General features: G+C 36.4%; 1 protein-coding gene across 6 annotated transcripts; it reads left to right on the forward strand.

Annotated features, from left to right (window-relative positions):
• Positions 1-4973: 4973 nt before the first annotated feature.
• Positions 4974-22436, forward strand: LOC131155644 (uncharacterized). Of its 6 annotated transcripts, XM_058108903.1 has the most exons (5): positions 5007-5288; positions 12553-12621; positions 12699-13202; positions 19804-20004; positions 22159-22436. In XM_058108903.1, exons 1-5 carry the CDS (start codon positions 5100-5102, stop codon positions 22204-22206), a joined length of 1011 nt encoding a protein of 336 aa, XP_057964886.1. In that variant the 5' UTR covers positions 5007-5099; the 3' UTR covers positions 22207-22436. The 6 variants fall into 6 exon arrangements, with proteins under 6 accessions (XP_057964884.1, XP_057964883.1, XP_057964888.1 ...); XM_058108901.1 differs by having other exon boundaries at positions 4974-5288; positions 12553-13202; XM_058108900.1 differs by lacking the exon at positions 22159-22436 and having other exon boundaries at positions 4977-5288; positions 12553-13202; positions 19804-20270.
• The last annotated feature ends 2682 nt before the right edge of the window (positions 22437-25118 follow it).

Consider the following 25118-nt stretch of genomic DNA (forward strand, 5'->3'; position numbering starts at 1 on the left):
TTAACTGGCCAATTGTCATCATACTATAAGGAGACACACAAATTAAGATAACACAAAATAACGTTATATGAGATGAAAAATTTATTTATGTGATAATGCAAACTCACCTTATAAAACCAAAAACTGGACTCAAATTTCACTAAAGCAAAGGGATTTAAAAGGTTAAAAAAATAATACCAGAAGTTAATGTAGGTAGCTATAGGTTTTGAACTAGAGTGATCTTGCCTTGGAAAGATTAGAATTTATAGATGCATGCTTGATTAATTGAATTAATCATGTGTTTTGTTTTGAAAGTAATCTCTGTCTTGTTTCTTAATCAACGTCTTATTCATTGGTAAGGGCATGTTTGGGTAGTTATGGAAAATTTATAAAAAAAAAAATCAATTATTTTTTAGTTTTTGTAAAAGAAATTGTACAATAAATTTTAAAACAATTTAAAATTTGATAGTATTGGCTTGCAAAAAAATGTTTTTTCATTTTTCAAATAATTAAAGAAATGTCAACTTGGTTTCAAAATTTTTAAACTTATATAGGAAAGTTGGAATTGTTTTTTGGTTGTTCAGTGAATTAATTTCTTATTTCTTGTATAATCTTTGAAGGTGGGGGGTAGTATATATAGAGAGAGAGAGGGAGAGAGAGAGAGACGCACACAGTAATGTTAAATAAATTAAATAACCGGCGTGTTAGCGTACAGCGGTACAAAGCGCGTGTCGGTGGCCGAAGGTAAGGGAAACTGAGCTGGGAAGGTGAGACCATCAGAGTCAGATGTGGCCCTCCAGCTGGAGCTGTCTGCTTGCTATCTAGCTGTAATTTATTCCCACCAGGCCACAACCCCAACCTCCCTCCGTCCGATATACGCTGTCCAACCTGGACTCGGCAATATTAAGACAACCTGGAATCAATGAATGTATGTGTGTGTGTGTGTGTGTGTGTTGCTAGCTAACCACTAGCTAGCAGTGAGACTCCGACCACTGACCACATTCGATCTACGTCTACGCCTATCACTACTACTACGTACGTACAACTGCTGCTCACCGTCTCCACCTCCATCTCTATCTCCATCTTAATTAATTCAATCTGGTCTACCGTCCCCGGCCACCTTCAATTCCCTCTTGGCGCGTGATACCTGCCTAGCTTCTCTGTTAATTAATTTCTTCAATTCTCCTTCCGGCCTCAGCTCAATTGGTTCTCAGTTTCTTTCATCATCCGCTCCTCGGTCATATATATCATCGTTCGTGACCCATCAGATCATTCTTCTTCAATTGATCGATCCATCAGATCTGAATCAATGGCTGAATCCGTAATGATCATCAATGAGCAGAGCAGCATACAGCAGAAACGACGTTCCTTGTTTCCGGCTTATTATATTAATAAACATTCCAAAGATGATCAATTACGTCTCCCTCTCTCCATCTCATCAGCATCATCATCATCATCAGGGCAGCAGCAGGAGGCCGGTAGCCTGCGCCGAAGACTGTTCTCTCAGCCGTCAGCGAATAGTACCGCTACTAATACTACTACTGCAGCTGCTTCATCATCTTCTAATTCGTGGAAGGGGGTCTCCTCCGCAGTACTACGATTTCCAATATACGCAATATTATTTCCAATTAGATCCAGATCCACCAATATGATGGGGAAATGGTGGGAATGGGTGCGGGGCTGGATCCAGCAGCAGCAGCATTCCGCATCATCATTATTATTCCCCAAAGTAGTAGATCTGGAGATGATGATGACATCGTCGTCGTCCATGAACGCCGAGTGTGATCATCAAGTAGAACGAAGGGTGGCGCCGCCCACGGGACGTCTTCGTGGGTGCTGGACACTGAGACTGCACGCCTTCCACAACCTGATCAGCTCTCACCTCACCACTCTTTTCAGTTCTTCTTCTCCCAATTCTCACCATCGCCTCCCTCTGTCCGTTCCAAACTAAACTAACCCCCTGCCGTGCAGCCCGTCTCCCTGTTCGATCCTGGAGTACCCTGGTCACCCACGATCACTGCATCCATCTCATCAAATTAGATAAGCTACATTTGAATATTACTACTACGTTCTCAATTAAATTTATTACTTTCTCCTATCATTAATGCATTGCTTGTCTATTTTTTGCGCCATCCACTTCTTTCAATGTGGTACTGTACGTTTTCCGAGAGGGGATATATATATAGAATTGAATCCAGTTGAAGATTGATCGTGATCATCATCACCGTCGCCCCCAGAATTAATAATGTTCAGAAGAGCTTGGAAAGACTACTGCCTGTGGTGGATCATCATAGTCATTCTATATATGCATAGAGAGAATTAGATCATCATGGTCATTCTTTATCTGTAGAGAGAGAATTATTGTTTTGATGTCAGTGTTTGAGTTTTCTTTGATAAAATCTTAATTTTGTTTGTTCAATTCTTTCCATATTCTAATAATATTGTTTATAGATTTGTACTTGCACGTACGTATATGCTGATTTTCAACTGTCTCCTATATACTGAGTTTCCATGAATTGGATTCATTTATTCTTGAATTTCGGGAAATTTTAATAGCGCGGATATTATTATTATTATTATTATTATTATTATTATTATTATTATTATTATTATTTCTTTTCATTCCATGCACATTATTTCTAAAATGCATCCTCAATATTGAAAGTTGCTATCAAAATTTAACACTTACAAATGATGGATGTAAAAGTAACTCAAGATGAGTTAATGGTGTTTTTATTCAGTGAGACCCATTTTAATTCCCATACATTTTCTTTAATTAGAACAATTACTTTATTTTATACAATGTAACTACAATTGTCATGGTAAAAATTTTAATATTATTTCTAAAATTACTTAGATTGATATAGATATTTTTGAGTTATATTTTATTTGCCACAATTACTTGTAGCAAATATTTAGCAAAGTACAATAATATAATGTCAAATTAATATTTTGTGTACACCTTAACAAGTTTACCTTATACCATCAAACTTAATTTTTGGATGATAATTAATATAATTATGTCAAATTAGTAAGTACAAGCCTTCAATTCTACTAATTAAACATATTTTATTTAAAATAAGTTTTAGATAATAGTACAATAGCTAACTTAAGATTTCACTGAATTAATTAATAACACTGTACAATATTATGTGAAAATTTTATTTTTTATGGTTATGATATTTATTAGACAAAAGAAATTTGCTAAAAATGAATTATTATTTGTCTTAAATATGTCATAAGATATAGAAGCATGGACTCGTTAATACCAACAATTGAATCATAATAATAAAAAAAAAAAAAGAGTTTGGGAGAACCCTAGTAGTTTCTGATGGACCAAGCTCTAAAGAGTAGCCATACTAGTAAAAAATTAAAGATTAATAAGTAACCTACTAGGCCATGCAGACTAAGCTCAAAGGGACTGTTTAGGACCATGAAGATCAAGCTTGGGGAGCAACCTTATCGGGTTTATAAAAAACATAAACTATGACTATATTTTGAAGTATAGATTTTAGATATTAGCTTTAAATTTGAACAAATTTAAGCATAATTTTACATCTTATTTAAATTACTACAATTCTAAATCTAATGTCTTCCAAAACATAGAATAAAAAATAAAAAAGAACTCCGTATAACACAGATACACAATGAAAAAGACCTCAAAAATCATGAGAGATCTTTTAAATTTTTTGTTTCTCTTATAAGTAATTATTAATATTCTATGTGGAACTCAAAAAATATTAGGAAAAAAAAGAAGAAAATGTCAAGAAATTTACATTTTCACATTTGATTATATTAAGAAAAATGATAAAGAAAATAAAAAATATACAAAATTTATGGACTAAAATTTAATTTTACGCATCATTAATATTTCTTTTTTCTTAATATTTAGTCATATTAACACAAACTTTCATTTTTAATAGCATTTAATGAATAAAGAAAATACAAGGGAATATGAATTTTCTTATTTTCCTTTTCTTTCATTTTTTTTTTCCAAGTAAAATCCTTAATCCAAGCAAACCCTAAGTCCCTAAATTTGGAAAATATTACGGAAAGCAAAGAAAAATATCAAAGAGTTCACATTTTTATATATGATTATAAAATATAATAAATCTATAAATAAAAAATTAATTTTATACATCATTAATATTTACTTTTTCTTAATTTTGAACATATTAAAATAAAATTTCAATTTTAGTATATTTGGTTTACATATAATTGAAAATAAATTTCCTACTTATTTTCCTTTCTTTTCCTTTTTCCCATCAAAATTCTCGATCTAAAGGAACCCTAAGGCCCAATTTGAAACTTGCAAAATATCAAGATATTCACATTTTCATATTTAGTTATTAAGAAAAGTAAAAATATATTAAATTTATAAACAAAAATTTGATTTTACAAATCATTAATATTTAATTTTTTCTAATTTTTAATCATATTAAAACAAACTTTTATTTTTAAAAAGAGAAGGGTTGCGTTAGATAGCTGTAAGCCTGTGTAAAATTTGTCACTTCACTATAATATGAATTTTTACATAATGTTTATTACATATAGAAAGAAAATATAATAAAAAATAATATTTTTCCTTTTCTTTTTTTTCTTTTTTTCAAATAAAATGCTTAATCCAAACCGACCCTAAGGGTATGTTTGGATTAAAGATTTTACTTGAGAAAAGAAAGGACAATGAAAAGGAGGAGGAAACTCATTTTTCATTATATTTTTTTCTTATATTAAATACTATTAAAAATGAAAATTTATTTTAATATGATAAAAAATATGAAAAATTCAAATATTAATAATATATATTATAGATTTGATATATTTTTTATTTGATGTTTTCCTTTGCTTTGCTTTCTTATGTTTTCGAGTTCCAAATGAAATCTAAGGGTATGGGAAATCAAAATATTTGATTCTTAAGGAATAAACTAAAAAATGTTAAGGAATTTTTTTTTAATTGCATTATGTACAAATTTATTTATTTATAAAAAAGGCACACTAATTTGCAGGGGTGGGGAAGGACAGATGATATCTCTTTATCTATTCTCCCGCGAAATGCAGCAATCTTTGGACTTTGGGTAGTGAAGCAGAGAGGGGGCAAATGGCTTTCTTATTGTCAGCGAATGGAACCATCCTATTTGCTCCTACTTTCCCATCCTCCAAGCGCCTTCTTCCTTACTGCTCCCCCTCTTATTCTCTCTCGCATCCTCGCGTCATCATCATCTCTGCCTCTTCGTCCTCCACAACCGAGACCCTTCCGCATCTGCAAGTCGGCGACCCCAATAACGGCTTACCTTCAGCCGCCACCGCTAGTGAGTCCTTCCCTGCCCCCATTCCCATATGATTCTCTCTTTCTTTTGTTTTTTGTCTTTTTTTAAATGTTTCTTCTTTGTTTGCATACTGCTTGATAATCATAAACTGGAAACCCTTCGCTATAGCTTTTCCCCCATTTTTGCCTCTGTTACACCCCCGCCCCCCTCTGCCCTGCCTCGTGTTTGTTTTGAGAATTGGGGGGGGGGGGGAGTGGGGAGAGGAGGTGATGGGGGTGAGATCGTGAGAGGCTTGAGTGAGTACAGTTTATTAGAAATAACCAAGGGCCATGATACTAATTCTTAGAGCGGACAAGCATGCAAACCAAGATACTGTTAGGAAATTGAATGGGTAGGAACAATATTGTACAGCTAAAATAAAAATTTAGAAAATAGGAATCGGCACCAAGATTTAGGTGAAAAATTTCCAAAAAAATTGAGGAAAAAATCACGGATAAGGCTAGAAGGAATTCACTATAAAATTGGGATGATACAACTTCTCTTTAATTACAAGAAGAGAACAATGATATCTCTTTCTTGAATTAGGAGTATACAAATCTCTCTAATTATAATAGGAGAAACTGCATAAAATTGGAGATACATCGGGTTATGTATTTGAACAACAAGCATGTCCTTTAAATAGGCATTCGGGCATACTCAAAGTACTTCATGTGGGCTTCTCATCCACAGCATAGGTTGGCTTGGGCTGGAGATCGGCATGGGCTCTTGTGACACATTTATTGCATAAAACAAAACGGCTTCACATGCAGGAATGGTATGGTGCGGCTGCAATTTCACTTGGATGGTATGGAGCATATGACATAGGATGGGCAACATTTATTTATTGCTGCAAGTCTCCAAGAGAGGATGGGCATGCAGTACATGGGCTCCTGTGCATGCAGGCCTTCACATGGGCCGCCCTCAGACCTGCTCCATCAACCCACATTTATTATTAAAATAAAGGGGCTTTTCTTTCACATTCTCCCACTTAAAGCCACTTTCAAACATATTTTCATCATTTTGAGTCTTGCCAGTTTTATGTCACTTACTTTTTTGTAAGGCAATAAGAGGATCTACACCATATGAACTTGTCAGCGTTCATTGGTTTTGTCATAACATATGCTAGGTTGTCTTTGGTGTGAATCTTTTGCAAGTTAACATTTCCTTCCTCCACAACTTCTCGAACGAAGTGATACTGTACTCCGATGTATTTTGTCATGGAATGAAAAGCTAAATTCCTTGCAATATGCAAGGCATTCTGATTGTCACAATACAAAAGAGTCCTCTCTTGCGTGTGCCCGAGTTCTTCCATTAACCTTTTAATCCAGATTGTCTCCTTGCAAGCCTGAGTAGCTGCCATGTATTCGGCTTCAGTTGTTGACAATGCCACAACAATATGCAACTTTGATACCCGGCTTACTGCGCCTCCTACAAGAGTAAATGCATAACCTATAGTGGATTTTCTTTTGTCAAAATCACCTGCAAAATCTAAATCAACATATTCCCTAATAGTGAATTTTGATCCTTCGTAACATAATGCAGCATCTAAGGTCCCTTTGATGTATCTTAGGACCCTCTGCACAACATTCCAATGCTCTCTACCAGGATTTGCCATGAACCGACTGACTGCACTGATTTCCTGAGCAATATCTAGTCTCGTACATATCATAGCATACATTAGGTTTTACACTGCTGATGTGTATGGCACTCGAGACATTTCCATCCTCTCTGCTTCATTGTTATGACACATATATGAGGATAATTTATAATTGACAGGAAGTGGGGTAGAAATTGGCTTATAATCTTGCATGTTGAAGCATCGCAAGAATTTTTTCAAATAATTCTTTTGAGAAAGCCAAATCTTTTTTTCTTTTCTGTCTTGGTTAGTTTGCATCCCTAAAATCTTGTTTGCTGTTCCCAAATTCTTCATATCAAACTCTCTAGCCAATTGTGCCTTCAATTCTTGGTCTCTTTCTTTGTTGGGACCTACAACCAACATATCATCCACATACAACAACAAAATAATGAAATCATTATTACCAAACCTTTTGTAGTACGTACAATGGTCTAAACTGAGTCTGTTGTATCTGAGGCTAATTATGAAGGAATCAAATCTTTGTACCAACATCTTGGTGCCTGCTTTAAGTCGTACAGAGATTTAGTTAACCTGCAAACCAAATTTTCTTTTTCTTTTTCTTCAAAACCTTCTGGTTGGAGCATGAAAATCTCTTCTTCAATTTCTCCATGAAGAAAGACAGTTTTCACATCTAACTACTCTAAATCTAAATTAAACACAACACACATAGCCAATACAGTTCTGATAGTAGTAAGTCTAACAACTGGAGAAAATATCTCATTAAAATCAATACCTTCTTTTTGAGCATACCCTTTCACTACCAGTCTTGCGTGATATCACTCCACTTGATCATTGCCATCACGCTTGATCTTATAACCCATTTATTTCCAATGGCTTTACGTCCGTGTGGTAATGGAACAAGCTCCCATGTATTATTTTTGTACAGGGCTTCAATTTCTTCCTACATTGCTGTCATCCACAAAGAAACATCAGTGCTACTAATCGCCTCATGTATTATTTTTGTACAGGGCTTCAATTTCTTCCTGCATTGCTGTCATCCACAAAGAAACATTAGTGCTACTAATAGCCTCATGGAAAGTTGATGACTCTCCATCTTCTGTTAGAAGACAATATGCAATATTGTTTATCATGACATAATCTGAGTGCCATGATGGTTTCTTTGTCGCACTTACTGAATGTCGAATTTCTGTATCATTTGTCTCATTTGGTTCTTGTTCCTCACGCTCTGGTGCGGCTTCAAAAGAATCTTTCTTTTCTTCTATTTGAACAATAATAGTCGTTTCCGAAGTGTTGTTGTTTTCTTTATTTTGTAGTTCATTTTCTGTAAATATCACACCCCTGCTGACTACGAACTTGCGGGCAGTGGGATCCCACAGGCGATACCCCTTGACTCCGTCAGCATAACCGAAGAATATGCATTTCTTGGACTTTGGGTCCAGTTTAGTTCTTTCCTGGGTATTATACATTACATATGTAGAACATCCAAATATGTGAAGAGAAGAATACTGGGCTGGCTTACCGGTCCACACCTCCATTGGTGTCTTCAAACCAATTGCTGTTGACGGTGACCGATTTATCACATAACAAGCGGTTTTGACTACTTCAGTCCAAAATGACTTGGCTAGATCTCTAGTCTTCAACATCACTCTAGTTCTCTCCAATAGGGTTTTTTTCATCCGCTTTGCTACACCATTTTGCTGAGGTGTATGTGCAATAGTGAACTGCCTTTGAATACCTTTTTGCTTGCAAAATGAAATAAAATTGTCGTCTGTATATTCTCCTCCATTATCTGTCCTTAAATACTTGATTCTTTTTTCAGATTCAAGTTTCATCCGAACTTTGAATTCTTTAAATACTAGAAACATATTAGACTTCTTCTTAATTGGAAATACCCATAACTTCCTGGAATAACCATCAATAAATGACACAAAATAATTTGCTCCTCCTAGGGATGCAATTGGTGATTCCCCAACATCTGAGTGAATTAAGTCTAAAATATGTTTGCTCCTGGCAGTAGATCTATCAAATTTTAATTTATGCTGCTTACTTGTAATACAGTGCTCACAGAAAGGTAGACTTACTGATTTGAGCCCGGGAAGAAGATTACGATTTGAAAGGATCTTCGAACCACGTTCAGACATGTGGCCAAGTCTGCGATGACACATTATTGTTGATTCTTCCTGGGTTGATGCAACTAATGCGTCTCCTTGTTGTACAATATTTCCCAGTAGTGTGTATGGATTTGCCACGATCTTTTTTGCCCATCACTACAAGTACGCCCTTGATGATAACCTTCAAGATCCCTTTTCAATATGGGTCTTGCAGCCGAGGTCATCCAACTGTCCAAGAGACAATAAATTTTTCTTCAAGCCCTTCTGATGTTGTACCCCTTGAATTTTGCGAATTGTACCGTCGTACATCTCTAGTTTGATATTACCAACACCAGTGATCTTTAAGGCATGATCATTACCCATGAACACAGATCCCCCTGAAACAATGAATGGAACCAATCTCGGCGAGAGGTCATGTGCCAGGTTGCTCCCGAATCCATGATCCATACATCAGTGAGTTTCTTACCACCTTTAGAGATAGTTTCTGCTTCGCTGTACAGGATTTCGCCATCACTAAAGGTACTCGCAGCGCATCCTTGAGAAGTTTTCTCCTCAGGAGCTTTCCCTACATTCTTCTTTTTGTGTCGACAATCCTTTGAGATGTGCCCCCTTTTGCCAAAATTGTAGCATTTAAAATTTTTCTTACTCCCTGACTTTGATCTACCAAGATTTTGACTCCCTCTAGAGCCACATTTTGTTGATCTTCCTTTCGTCATCGGTAGTGCCTCAACTTGTTGAGAACTAAACGATCTGTCTTTCTTGTTTTTGCATCTGGATTCCTCTTCTAGAACAGCCGCTGCAACATTATCGAAGACTAGATTATCTTACTGAATATTATTTATTATGTTGATGATGAGTTGATCATACGAATCTGGTAGACTTTGGAGTAGAAGCTCCACTCATTCGGTTGGCTCAATCTTATGGTGTAATGTTGTCAGTTGGGAGAACAACGTATTAAGATTGTTGATGTGATCAGTGACCGATGTGGACTCACTCATTCGAAGAGTGTAGATTCGCCTCTTTAATAAGATTTTATTGTGAAGTGACTTAATCTCATAGAGTTCTTTCAGCGCATCCCAAATTTCTTTTGCTGACTTCTTCTCCGCAATGCTTGATAACATTGAATTTTCCAATACTAGATGAAGATTGGTCATAACATTGTTATCCATCTCATTTCATTTTTCATTAGTTATCCCTGTTGGTGTGTCTCTAATTGCCGCTAAGCAATTATCCTTTCTCAAGATTGCCTTCATCTTCAATTTCCAAAGGGAGAAATTACCCTCATTGAACTTCTCAATTACGTACTTTGCTGCCATTGTAGTAGATAAGATTTGTTTCTCTATTAAATCGGCTCCCGCTTTTTCACCGTGATCAATACCGTATACGTGAATAGTATCATAAATGAATGGAACTATATACTTGAACAAATCTCGTATACGTTCATAATCCTGTAAAAGTATCCGGTGACACGTGTGAATAGTAACCCCAACCCAAAGGCCGTAACCTAAGGCTTTGATACCACTGTTAGGAAATTGAATGGGTAGGAACAATATTGTACAGCTAAAATAAGAAATTAGAAAATAAGAATTGACGCCAAGATTTACATGAAAAACTCCCAAACAAATTGAGGGAAAAACCACGAGTAAGGCTAGAAGGAATTCACTATAAAATTGGGATGATACAATTTCTCTCTAATTGCAAGAAGAGAACAATGATATCTCTTTCTTGAATTTGGAGTACACTAATCTCTCTAATTATAATAGGAGAAACTACACAAAATTGGAGATGCTTCGGGTTATGTATTTGAACAACAAACATGCCCTTTAAATAGGCATTTGGACATACTCAAAGTACTTCACGCGGGCTTCTCATCCGCAACATAGATTGGCGTGGGCTGGAGATGGGCATGGGCTCCTGTGACACATTTATTGCATAAAACAAAATGGCTTCACATGCAGGAATGGTATGGTGCGGCTGCAATTTCACTTGGATGGTATGGAGCATATGACATGGGATGGGCAGCATTTATTTATTGCTGTAGGTCTCCAAGAGAGGATGGGCATGCAGGATATGGGCTCCTGTGCATGCAGGTCTTCACATGGGCTGCCCTCAAACCTGCTTCATCAACCCACATTTATTATTAAAATAAAGGGGCTTTACTTTCACAGATACAACCAAAACAAAGGAAACCTTTCATTCTCAAACCTCTCTTCTATCAATTTTCGTTTAGCAAGTTTTGGTCTTGTGTCCCTATTGTAAGGGGGGGCTCTTGAGATGAGAGGAGAGATTGCTTTGTAGACAAGCAAGGGATGTAATAGAGAGAGGAGGACTAAGCAATCTTCAAGAAGTTCAAGTGTGAAAAAGTGGTTTCTGAGAGTGTTTCTTGTAGCTGCAGAGCTGGGAGAGTTCCACGTGGTAGGGAAGAATTCTTGAGAAAGAGAGTGAGAGGGATAACAAGGATGCCAGGAACACCTAAATGAGAGATGAGAAGGGGTATTTAGAGGAGTTGTAGCAAGGGTTCAGTTGTCACTGATCAATGAAAACATTTTACATACTAGCGTGGCCAATGAAAAAGACAATTATAGACCCAGTTTGCGTGTGAGAAATGGCCAAGCACACAATAATTAGGAGTTAAGAAGAGCAAATTAGTATGAAAAGGGGTACTACAAGAATTGTAGCATGTGTCCAATTGTCACTGATCAATAAAAGGATACCATATGAAAGTGGGGCCAATGAGAAAGACAATTATAGAACAATTCACATGTGACAACTGGTCAAGTGCAAAAGACTTGGGAGTTGAGAAGAGCAAATTAAATGCAGAAGGCGCTTGAGCAACCTAATGGAGAGGTTGAGGAGGGTTTGGGCTGTGTACAATGTTGCAAAAACAATATCATTCTTATTTTTGAGATGTTCCATTATTGTTCTCGTTATTATTTTCTATGAACTAAACTTTTCCATTCCCATTATAAGTGCTATAAAATTTGATAGGAAAGCTATGTACTTCCATATATTTAGTTTCAGTTCTTCCTAGTTTGCTTTTTCTTTTAAATTTTTTATATCTGTGCTTCTGTCTTGCAAGCTAATGGTAAATTAGTGTTTTGGGATGGTGCTTTGGTAATATTGTAGGTCAATTTGACAATCATTTCCATTGGTGGTGAAGTGCTTCTATAATTTGGTTCTTTAACTAGGCAGAGTAAATCAAGTATGGTCTACATTTTCCGCTTATGACTTTTTTTTTTTTTTTTAGAACTTGCCACAGGATTAATTGTATGCTAGTGTTGCATTAAACCCAACTCCAGCAACCCAGTCAAAATGACAACTTTCCTCCAATTTCAAATAGACTTTAGCAATGCTTAAGCCTCCATTATGCTTGAATTTCATTACCCCATTTCTTGAAGGACCTTCTATTGTTTTCTGTTTTGATTTTGTGGAACCTGAAAATAAAAAAAAGGTTTTGCCTTTCTTTTTTCCCCACTTCTAAGTGAAGCCAAAAATGGGGTTCTTCAAGTTCAGTTTTAGCTGGTTTTCTTATGATTCATTTTCTCTTTCTTTTGTTAAGGATGGTCCGAATTTTCTAGAAATGTGTCTGGTGAATGGGATGGCTATGGAGCATATTTCTCAACCGATGGTAAGCCAATTGAACTTCCAGAATCTGTTGTTCCCGAAGCTTTCAGGGAGTGGGAAGTTAAGGTGTTTGATTGGCAGACTCAGTGCCCAACTCTTGCGCAACCGGAGGAGCTTCTAGTTACATACAAACTGATAAAGCTGCTTCCTACTGTTGGTTGTGAAGCTGATGCTGCCACACAATATAGCATTGATGAAAGGAAAATTGGAGGTAGTGATAATAGAATTTCTGCCTTTGCATATCAATCTAGCGGATGTTATGTGGCTGTGTGGCTGATGGAGAATCCACAAATTGATGGGACATCTAGTTTACTGGAGTTAGAGCACTGTTTGGTGGATCCTAAAAATCGTGAGTCGCGCGTGAGGATAATTCAGTCTGTTCGTGTTGATAACACAAAGATGGTGCTGCAGAATGTCAAAGTTTTTCGTGAGCAGTGGTATGGGCCTTTCCGGAATGGGGAACAGCTTGGTGGATGTGCTGTTCATGAATCTGGATTTGCTTCAACAGACACAATGAAAGGTTCAGAAATTAATGGTGTTTGGCAGGGCCCTGTTTCTGTTGCCAGATTCCAAAGTTCTGAAGCTGTGAGTTTTGGAAATAAATTTTTTATTGTTACTTTCTCTGAGATGATGTTGTGCAATGTGAATATATTATTTATTTTCTCTAACATGATGTCTTTCTATGTGAATTTGTTTCTTCAAAATGATTGCATGCTCACCCTTCAAGTACCATTTTGTTCACTGTAGTTTGGTGCAGAAGTTATGTTGACGACAAAAATCAAACCTAATCTCTGCGCCCGCTGTATGTGACGGTCACTTGCAACCAATTAGAAAAAGGAAGCATGGGAGACCCCTGGTGGTCTCTAGGGGCCTTCTCTGACGCTTCAATCAAGGCCAAGGATTAAGAAATGGGTAATAACATGGAGAGTATGTAATTGAGAGATTAGTATAGGGACTATTAAAGAGTGCGTGATTGTCAAATTGTGAGATGTCTTATATTTTTCCTAGGATTCCCTTTTAGAGTAGCAAGAACCCTCTTTCGTAATCAATATTGGGTGCCTATGTAAAGGGAGTTATAAGAGTTACTTTCTCTTTATTCCCCCTTTATTCATGAATTATAGGTCCTTTAGTAACCTATTCTTTAATCCCCTTATGTTACACCTTAAGGGACTTTTCATCTCTTCCTTATAGATATTTTATCTCTCATCTGTTGAACCCCACTCCTAGGTATTGACATTAATTTTCAAGACCAAGAGTATTTTAGAATCATCAACTTTCTCACATAGTAAGTTGAGCAATCATTAAGCTAACACGTAAACGTTAGGATCACTTAAATATCAACTTTGATATAAGTTAATGGAAAAATAGGTTAACAAAACATGCTTTTGTGGGGTCAACATTTGCCTATGACATGGATGAAGAGTGGCAACACATGATAATTTTGAATCTAAAAATTCATGATACTTTGTGCCACCACATAATCATGCACGATCATTACCCAAGCATGTACCAGGTTCACCTGTCAGCCAATCTCAAGATTGTTACCAAGCTGAATATTTGCTGGTTCCCCCCTTTTTTTTTCTTTGTAATTGAGTTGTGCAGAGCATACAATTGCCAAAGTAGGGTCTTTCTCTTCAAGCCAAGCAGCCTGTTGTTTTTTTGAAACCAAGCAGCCTTCTCTCCATGTTGACTAAGAAGTTTGGCTCCCTTCCTTCTAGCCAACAAGAAGGTCCCTATATATTTTTTGTTTTGATTTTTTTTTTTTTTTCACTTCTTTTTTCGTTGAAATCTGTCGACTAGGCCTCATTTTCTGTTGATTGCTGTTGAATAGGGTTCATCTGTCCATAAGCAAAGCTCATGTGTTGTTATGAGCAGGGCTCATCTGTCTTATTAGTAGGGCTCATCTGTAGATATGAGCAAGGCTCATCTGTCTATGAGCAGAGTTCATTTGTTAGTATGAGCATCGCTCATCTATTTAATAGGCATGATTCATATGTCAATTTGAGCAGTCCTTATCTGTCTATTAGTAGAGTTAATTTGTCTTATCACTAAACCTCATCTGTTTTATGAGTAAAGCTCATCTACCGGTATGAACAAGGTTTATCTGTCTCTGAGTAAAGCTTATTTGTCCTTGGTTTTTCCACCCAAGAAGCCTATTTGGCCCGTTGAACTAATCTTGCAACCTTTTTTAGAAATTCTTTGAAATGTATTTTCTTGCATTCAAACATCACTAAAAAGAGGATACCCATTATTTAAAATCAGGTTACCTAATGTGACATCCATGTTAGCATGACTAAATGACTATTCAATTTATTTTTTCATATTAAAATATATATTTTTTGCAAGCCAATAAATAAATTAGAGGAAGACTTCAAGTTCCTTGGATAATTCAAGGTACTTACAAATAGTTGATAGCTTTAGGTCCTTGGTTATTTGGCCTCTTCAAGCCTTGGGGTTAAGGTACTCCCAATTTGGGACTGGTCAAGTTGTCCCCCGTTCCACTTTTTTTTTTTTTCTCCCTCTTGTTACAAGGATCCTCATAAGGGAAGCAAAGTTCTCACAGGCGGCGCTAAACTGTTGATGTCAAAAACCGAACTTAATCTTCACATCCGTAGTATGTGATGATCACTTGCAACCAATAAAAAAAGGGAGCTGGGGAGACCCTTAGTTGTCTTCGGGGGCCTTCCTTGATGCTCAAGTCAAAATCAAGGAATAAGAAATGGGGAATAACATGGAGAGTGCATAATTGAGAAAGTAGTATAGAGAGTATGTAATTGTCAAATTGTGAGATATATTACCTCTTCCCTATGGTTCCCTTTTATAGTAGCAAGAACCCTCTTTGGTAGTCAATATCGGGTGCCTGAATGTAAAGGGGGTTATGAGAATTACTCTCTTTATTCCCCCTTTATTCATGAGTTAAAGGCCCTTCAATAACATATTCTTTAACCCCCTCAAGTCACACCTTAAGCGACTTTTCATCTATTGTAGATATTTTGTACATCATCAACCCTAAACATCTTTCTTTGTTCTAGTTTCCATGCGACAACTTCAGTATCCATGAAAGAAATCTGTTGTGCATGTACATTCTCATGGTCTACAGATTTGAAGGGAAAAGCTATATGGTGATGTGGCAACATTAAGGTTCTGCAGCCATAGGAGAAAGAAGAGAGGAAGGAAAAGGAAGGGAGGAGAGAGGAGATACCAAGGGGAAACTCATGTTCAATTCCAACTAACTTACAACATGTCTTTCACACACTATTTATAAGAAAGCCTAAACACATATAATTACACACATTCCCCTAAAACTACATGAATTACAAACAAACTAATACTTTACACAAATATTACAAGCAAGTCCCCAAAATACACATAATATTACACAAATTAAACAAAATACATAATAAACTACTTATTGAACCCAAAGATCCCTTAACCCAATTCTTCTTAATTATTCTCCAACATGGCTCTTCCCAAGGTCTTGCTTCTTGTCCTACATCAACTCTCCCCCAATTAGGAAAAAATTGGCCTTGAATTTTGAAATGTTGGAAAGGGGAAGCAAACTTGGACTCTTTGAAAGCTAGCACTTGAATGAGACAAGAAACTAGGTTCCATTGGTAGTACCATAAACTTGACTTGAGAATTGGAATCAATGAACTCGTCGGGGATCACAAACTCTACAACATGAATGTTTGAAGGACTTTGGATGTCTTCATACACATTCATTGCCTTGCTTGTAGTGTCTTCAAGCTTTGTCTTGGTTGGTTGGTAGAGCAGGCTTTAAAGTGATTTTCTTTCCATTATAATGAAAGACATATGTGTTCTCATGTCCACCCAAATCATCCAACCAAGGAGAACCAAGAAGTACATGGCCAATCATCATATGTATGATGTCACACCAAACATTATCAAAATAGTCACCCATTTGGGTAGGAACCAAACATCTTTCACAAACATATATGTAGAGTTATCAATCCAAGATATTTCATAAGGTTTTGGATGGGGATTCAAATGAAGTTGCAAATGAGTAACTCCGTTTCTAGAAATCACATTCATAGGGCATCTTCCATCAAAAATGAATTTGCATACTTTTTCCCCATACTTAAGAAAGGTATGGAATGGCTTATATTATTCTTAGAGTATGACAAAAGCCCTTCATTTTTCTAGTAAGCTGTCACCATATTGCTGGATTTATTCATATATACTGCAACTATATATCACCTAAAGCCTTAACACAATTGCCCACAACCCTTGGTCTTAATTTCTCAAAAACTATCTTCAATTCACCTTTGATATTGATTATGGTGCTGAAATGAAACAAATTCACAAAGAAAACTCACAAACACAGCTATGCAAACTTATTTGTTATTGTTGGCAGTGACAACTCCATGCTCCAAAGTGCTGATGGTTCAATTCTTCAATTTCTAGTGTTCTGTGTAAAATTATTGCACCTGCTTGCATTATGTTGTGTCCGCGATCAAAATACCATGCTGCACATCAAAATATCGTAGAGAAAACACCAATTCGCATAGTTGGGAACCAATTTCTGGTGATTCTGGCAGCAGGGGGGGAGTCTGGCAGGACCCCACTCAGAGTCACCGGCGCGTGGGGCGCATGAGTCGCCGGTGGAAACTTTCCAGCAATTATTTTTGTGGCGAAGGGAGATCAATGAATGGGGAGTACAATGGTGTTGGTGGTGTGATGAGAAATGCACAGGAGGATAGGGCTTTCAAAGAGCCAACAGCTGGAGATGTTTTAGCTGGGGCTTGGGGGTTCTTCTGGTGGTTGGTTGGCAATGAAAACTTAAGGGTGAGGGTTTTTTGTGGGGGTGGGGTTTGCTTTCAACGGGATGGATGGTGTTGCAGGAAGCGGTCTAGAAGGTGGTTTGTGAAAAATGGAGACATGGATGGAATTTCAGAAAATGTTCAGAAACTGCAGAGCAACTTTTCATTTTTTTTTTTATTTTTAAAAACTGAAATTCAGAGAGAGAGAGAGAGAGAGAGTTAAAAAACTGAAGGAGAGAGAAAAGAAGAAAATGGAAGGTTGGAAGAGAGTTGATCGGATCATGGGAGATAATTAAAGAGAAGAAGAAGAAGAAGAAAGAAAAGAGAAACAGAGAAGAAGAAAGAGGGCAGAAGGTTGCTGGGCAGCAGAGGATTAGGGACAGAATAGTAGATCAGAACAGAGAAGAGAGGAGGAGAAGAAGAGAAGAAATCAGAAATAGAGAGAATTAGGAGAGAAAATTAGAAGAGAAGAAGAAGAGAGTGGGGAGAAGAACAAGGCAGAAGAGAAGAGAGAAGGGGACAATGGTGGGATTGAAATGGAATATTGGAGATCGAAGTTGGGCTCTGATACCAAATGATGCAGGGACAGCATCAAGGTTCTGCAACCATGGGAGAAAGAGGAGAGGTGGGAAAGGGAAGGGAGGAGAGAGGACGAACAAACTCATACTTTACACAAATATTACAAACAAGCCCCCAAAATACACATAATATTACACTAATTAAACTAAATACATAATAAACTACTAATTAAACCCAACAATCCCTTAACCCAATTCTTCTTAATTATTCTCCAACATGGCTCTTCCCAAGGTCGGTCTTCTTGTCCTCCATCATATGGTATTCTTTTTGTTGATGAGAATCCAGATATTATAGTTATTTTTAGAGCATGTTGTTAGGGGCTGACAGTTTGATCTTGGTTAAATGGGAAGGTGCGATGGCTTCACCTGTCCTTGCCAGGGATTTTTATACTGGGTGTCGAATTACTCAGATTATTCATTCCCAAAAGACAACCAACTACAGTGGATGAGTCGAGTCCCTTTTTCAGCTATTTACCAATCAGCAGTCGTAGTTACCTCATGCAGTGGATGAGTTGTATTATCTTTTTCAGCTCTTTACCGGTCTGTAGTCGCAGTGACCTTACACAGTGGATGAGTCGTATCCCTTTTCAGCTCTTTACCAGTTAGTAGTCGTTGTTAGCTCACACAGTTGATGAGTTGTATATCTTTTCAGCTCTTTGCAAGTCAGTAGTCGTAGTGATCTCACACCGTGGATGAGTCGTATCCATTTTCAGCTCTTTACAAGTCGGTAGTCGTAGTTCCCTCACACAGTGAATGAGTCATACAGAGTAGAGACTAAATATGTTGCCCTGTAGACAAGTAGTCAATGACGAAAGTTGTCAACGACAATAGTGGGAAGACTTCTTACAGTACATCAATGAGGACGTCAATAGAGTGAGTGGGGGAGTTAGGGGCTGGCAGTTTGATCTCGGTTAAATGGGAAGGTGAGATGGCTTCACCTATCCTCGCTAGGGATTTTTATACTGGGTGTCAAATTACTCTGATGATGTCTTGTGTGGTTGTTTTGTTGATTGAACAAAACAAACAGTTCCACTTGTCATTGAGTATGAATGTCGCTTGCCTTCATGATTCAATATTGTTGGAACTAATATTTCGTGATTACGAATGGCTTTCGTAACCTCTCTGGTGCTCATGAATGCAGGTTGGAACGGTTAGTTGTTGGCTGACTCTGTTGAGGGAGAGCCTCGACGAGTGCCACGTGGCCCCTTGATTGAGTTTAACTTGGGGGTCCATGGCACATGTCCTATAGTTCAAAGTTCAAACTTCTTCCTTCTTTTTCTTTCTTCCTTCTTTAGAAATCAGTGACTTGAGTAGAAATAATTTTTCATTTCCAAATATAATTTTTCTGTTTTCTCTTTAATTTTTCATTTCTGAATTTCAGTTTCTTTATCAAGCTTTGAGGTTATGAAAATCAAATTACACATCTTACTGCGTCAAATTTATCATGACCCTGCTAGTTAACTTGAATGAAATTATCTGACGAATTAAAAGAATTATAAATCAAGTGAAGACTATGAAAGTTTGCAATGAACTAGTTAGTGTTCACATATAAATGAGGAAGAATTGCATGCTGAGTTTCAAGGATTATCTGACTTTTAATCTAGCCTGGAAGATTTACACTTCATTGGTTCATTTATTGGACAATTCATTCCTAAACAATGATAGTTTCGTTGTTTCTTTTTGAATGTAGTGTTTAATCTTCTGTGTAAAATTGCCTCAAGTCACCACCAGCAACTGATGAACATGAATTTTGAATATCTGATGCAAATAATTTTTAAGTGCATTGTTTGGTCTCTCTCTATTCTGGACTAACCTTGATTACCCCAGAATATATTTCAAGAATTTACAGATGAGAGTGTGCAGAAGTTGGTAAGAGATGAACGTGATATCATATTTCTGCCGAAGCAATTGTGGTGTTCATTAAATGAAGCGGTTGGTGGTGAAACATGTGGTGAGGTGGGATGGATGTTAGATAGTGGGCATGCTATCACATCAAGATGTGTTTTCTCAAGCGATGCAAAGTTGAAGGCAAGTCAATGTGTGGATTTTTATTTTTGCTCCCTTTTATTTCTAATCAGTGTGCTACTGACCGAATATCTGATGGGAAAATCTGACAATTACTGATGAGACTTTAAAAATGCAAACTTTTTAACCTAGCTTCATGCAATGTGAGATATGCATGCGTGTACCACTGACCTCCAAAATCTAGCCTCATTCAATATTTTTATTCAACTTCCTTACTGAATAACTTAATGTATATGCATAATTATCCATTCAATATTTTTTTTGGAGCAGTTCTGTATTTTTATCTAGTTATACCCATTGTGGTCTGCCCTTCCCCTGACCCCACATACGTGGGAGCTTTGGGCACCAAGCTGCCATTTTTAGTCTCAAAGAGTGAGTCCATTACTTATGGGGTATACTTTAATCTTTGATTCCTATTTTGATAAGGAAGTTCACGAGGGTTCTGGCAGTTGATTGTTTTTTGATATATTGGAAAAAAGCTTGGAAGTTCACATCTGAAGTTTGAGGACCACTGGGGCAGCTTAAAGTTAAAGAAATGAACTGAAGTCAAGTTTATTTAGAATTACTCCCATGGCTGTCTATCAACAAATAGAATACATACTTATTTGGGGCATTTTGTTATATAGTGAACAAAAATTTTCACTTGCATTTTCCTTCAAAATTTACTTGCTAGAAAACACCAAGTGCAACTTTATTTTAGAGGGTTGGTGACCAAAAGCCATGTTACTTTATCTAAGTAGATATTTTTTAATATAGTCTTCTTTTCTTATCAACGCTATCCTAGACAAACAAATGAGAAATGCGTGGCTTCTAGACATTATAACCTGCCTTTACAGGCAGACACTCCAACCCAAACACTGCAATAGTGGAGGAAAAGTGGGTTATATGTTAACATGCTGAGTAGTTAGCTTTTAAAAGGTGTATTATAAAGCCTGTTGGTCGTGCATAATTGAAACTAACTTTATTGTGCTCAATTACAGGTCTAGTATATTTGTTTGAGCCATTTAAAACTTCTAATGGCACCGTCTCCTTGTGTTTGAGTCCGCATGGTGTCTGACCTTATGGGCTGTAGGCATGCTAATGTATGAAACATGGAGCATAAGTGCATGCCCAAATTGACTAGATCCCATGCATAAACATTCATTGCTGAATTGAAGTGAAGCTTCTGTTAAAAATTGTTGACATGTCCATTTTTGTCCATGCTGAATATGTTATGTCTGTAACATTTGGATGCTTTTCTCATCATCTGCACTAGATTGACTGTGTTTGGGATTTTGGTTTGATCATTTTTGTAATTCTGATATTCATTATACCTTTCATTTGATTGATAATAAAATTCCCTTCCCTCTTCCCTGGGTGTAAGCTTTCAAAGTAGACAACATAAATTTTTGTTGTTTTTGTGTTGTTTTTCATTTACATGTTGATTTGCATTATTGTTGTGTTTGAGTTGGGCATTGATATGGAATATTTTTTAAAATTTGTATAGTATGGGGAATATAGGAATTCAATTTTCATTCAAGAAGTTGCTTCATAGTCTATACTGATAACTCTAAAAGATAAAATATATATAATATGAATAATTTGAACCGTTATATTTGGTGCTGTATGGCTTAGGTCTAGACTTCTTAATTTTAGTTAATCTGAAGACTCGTTTTTAACGTTTTACAAGTTGCAATTGTGTCTGTTCATTTGCCTCCTGGAAACAACTGATCAAATAAATCAAGCTTTCTTTTCATGATAACGGTAGTTCTCTTTGCCCATCCCTTTGGCATTTTTATCATTTGCCTTATAAAAGTATGCTTTATTTTAGCATAACTTTGTTTCTTTTTGTTTTTAATTGCGGCCAATGATGATACCTTAGCATCTTTTTTGGAAGGAAAACTATATTATGTTTGCACAAATCATTTTGAATTCGAAAGTTTCTTTTAAAATTCATATTTCAAATTTCCTTATTGGGAGCGGGCTGTGAATCAATAGTAAGGTTGCTCCGCTTTGTGACCAGGTCGGTCATAGGTTCAAGTCTAAAGAAAGTATTTCTGTATAAAAATAAGGGTAAAACAATGCTGTAATGATCCTTCCTTTACCCTTTCAAAACAGCGAGCCTTGTAGTCCAAAAATGTGCTATATTTATATCATCTGTTTCTTTTTCTTTTGCAGGAAATCACAATAGCAAGTGAAACTGCAGAGGGTTTGGACCAATTATAATCAGCTTCATCAATTTGTTTTTGGATCTGTTAATTTGTACATGTCAACTCCAATAATCAAAATAGGAAACTAGGATGTAAAAGGTCTGTGTTGATTTGGGAGAAAATGTCAGTTGCCAAAACCTGTTTGCGTAATCTGTACATATGTCATGCTCTCATTTGTAGGCTTTAACGTGTTTATTCAGATATCAGAATATATATATATATATATACTTATTTATTTATTATAAACATATATCCCTTCATGACACCACAATAATTGATCCAAGAATGAAAATAAAATGAATTAAAATAACGAAAAAAAAAAAAAAGTTTAATGGCATATTTTTCCTTTCTTAATGTTGCTAAGTTTGACACGAGCTTTAATTTCCCATGCTTGACAGTATGTTCCACGGCCTTTTTCTGTTCAATTAATTAACCACGCTGCACTATTATGATAAGACCTTGGGCTTTATCATGGTGAAATAGGGGAAATTTAAAAAAGGAAAAATAGGGTTTGATCACTTTGCAGGGATCTGTAGGTTATGAACTAGTTATTACTTCATTGCTTGAATGCCAAAAGTTCCATCGGGTCACATATATAGGGTAACTTATTCCTATTAGGATTGTTAAAGTTTGATATAGATTGTTGGTTTACAACTTAACAACTTAAATTTTTAGAAAAAATAGTAATCTAACTAGTTATCCAAGGGTCTTGGACTTTAGTCTTGCTGCTTGTGTTTTTTTGTGTCGTATTTAAAAAAAATTATTGTGTTTCCTAGTATGGATGTTAATTATTGTGTGCTTATCTTTTCATGTGTCGTCATAACCTAATAACTTAAGCTTTTTGGTAAAGTAACAATCTAACAAGGACCATTAAATACCCCCTCAAATCCCAATTGATATGGCAATCTTAACAAATATTAAATAATCCTAACATTAAATAGAATGCTAATCGATTTAAGAATCATAATACATTAATTGGAAATTTCAATTGGTTTGAGAATCCTAACATTCTCACCCCCTTCAAAGTAGTCTTGTTGTGAAGGTTGAGCAGTAATAAACTCTAGGAGTCTCCACTTTGTAGCTACATGCACAATGGTTAGCATCTCTATGTTAGACATGTAGATGTGGGATGGAGAAAAAGCCTTATTGATAAAAAGCAAAGGGGCGTTCTGTCTTGCATTAAAACTACACCAATGCCAACTCCTGATGTATTAGAATCAATGATGAACACCTTCATTTGAATGCATCCTTTTTCAGTATAGGGGTCAGTGGAGCACTAGTCGTTCCATAATCCTTGACAAACTTGTGGCAATAACTAGTCAGCCTAAAAAATCCTCACAACATTTTTATTGTTTGTGGAATAAGTTGTTATCACTTGTATTTTAGAAGGGCGAACTAAAACACCTTCTTAGGAAACAATACGTCCAAGGTATTCCACATGCAGTCGAGCAAAATTGCATTTAGATTTCTTGACAAACAGATGATGCTCACAAGATTCGTTAGTATAGTTTGCAAATGACCTGAATGATTTGGCAATGGAGGAATGTAGTGATCATGTGTTCATTAAGGTAATAATACCTATGGCTGCTCAATAGGTCAAAAAATTCTGAAATAAGAGTGTAGCCCTTTATCCTAGCCATATTAATGTTATGACTCCTTTGGTGCTTGAAGTTGTACTCAACCATTTCACTTCTTTTTAAGGAGATTCTCCATATGACGGCTTGAAACTACAGAGACATTATTACCACAACGTTTGCCTTTAAGAGTCACTCTTTGACCATTCACCAGTTTAGAGAAATTCCAAACTATATCACCTAAACTCCTTAATAATTTAATACCCCAAACCACTTCATAGTCTTCCAATGGTAGCAAAAGAAATCAACATACAACCTATGATTTTGCATAGTAAGTTTAACCTTTAGAAACTTGCTCTGACATATCAAGGTCTTTCCATCTATAACCTTCACATCAAACTTTTCACATTGCTTTACACGATTGGCTAGTTGTTTAGCAATTTTAATGTTCATTAAATTATTAGTGCTCCCCATATCAATTATGATAGTAATAGGTTGCCATTTTAGGAAGCCGCTAATTTTCATGGTTTGAGGATTGGCATAACTAGCTAAAGCATGAACTAAAGAATTGATAGACTCATTATTATTATCAGATTCCATACCTTTTTTTATCTAAATTGGGGAGACATCCTCAACCTCTTCTGGCACCTTCACTGGTTCAATCATCAAGAGTCGTCCTTTTTTTTCAACATTGTCCTCAATGGCACTTTTCATCACTACGCCAACACAAACCTCTTGTCATTTGCTCTTTAAGTTCCTCTTGAGTCAATCATTTGGAAGGAGGATTGTGAGGAGTAGGTGGCGTGATAGTACTGCTAACATTCTTCTTGTTAATGGTCTTGTTAGAGTGATGCCATTCTTCTCCCAACTTCTCTTCTTCTAACCATGCAGAAGAAACTGTGGTAGTCATAGTCCGCAGTCGGCACACTTTGACACCACGTCAAATGTTAGGTAGAAGATCCTCAATAAATGTACCCTCAAGTTGACTTTCATTTCAATCTTTACTTCAGTTTGATAGTCACTCAAATTGTGTCTAATACTCCAAGACAATACTTGTTTGGTGTATTTTAGACAGCTCTCCATCAAATGCTCATATCTAGTGGGCTCAAATTGGACAAGTAATCTAGAAACAAATTCTACTCATGAAGGCATTCCATAACGAGCTTCAAACCAGTCATACCATTGAATAGCATTGTAATCCATACTAATAGAAGCAATTTCAACTGTAGATACTTCTAGAGTTCGGTGAAAAGGAAAGTATTTTTTAGCCTTAGAAATCCAACCGATAGGGTCATCACTGTCCCACTAAGGAAATTCCACCTCATGATCACGCTCTCCTTGGTAACCTCTTTTA

Source organism: Malania oleifera, chromosome 5, assembly GCF_029873635.1.
Source record: "Malania oleifera isolate guangnan ecotype guangnan chromosome 5, ASM2987363v1, whole genome shotgun sequence".
Lineage (NCBI taxonomy): Eukaryota > Viridiplantae > Streptophyta > Magnoliopsida > Santalales > Ximeniaceae > Malania > Malania oleifera.

Coding starts and splice junctions, on each gene's coding strand:
- LOC131155644 (XM_058108900.1), top strand. CDS start 5,078: ATGGCTTTCTTATTGTCAGCGAATGGAACCATCCTATTTGCTCCTACT. Junction 5,289..12,552: donor ACCTTCAGCCGCCACCGCTA/GTGAGTCCTTCC, acceptor TCTTTTGTTAAG/GATGGTCCGAATTTTCTAGA. Junction 13,203..19,803: donor GATTCCAAAGTTCTGAAGCT/GTGAGTTTTGGA, acceptor TGATTACCCCAG/AATATATTTCAAGAATTTAC.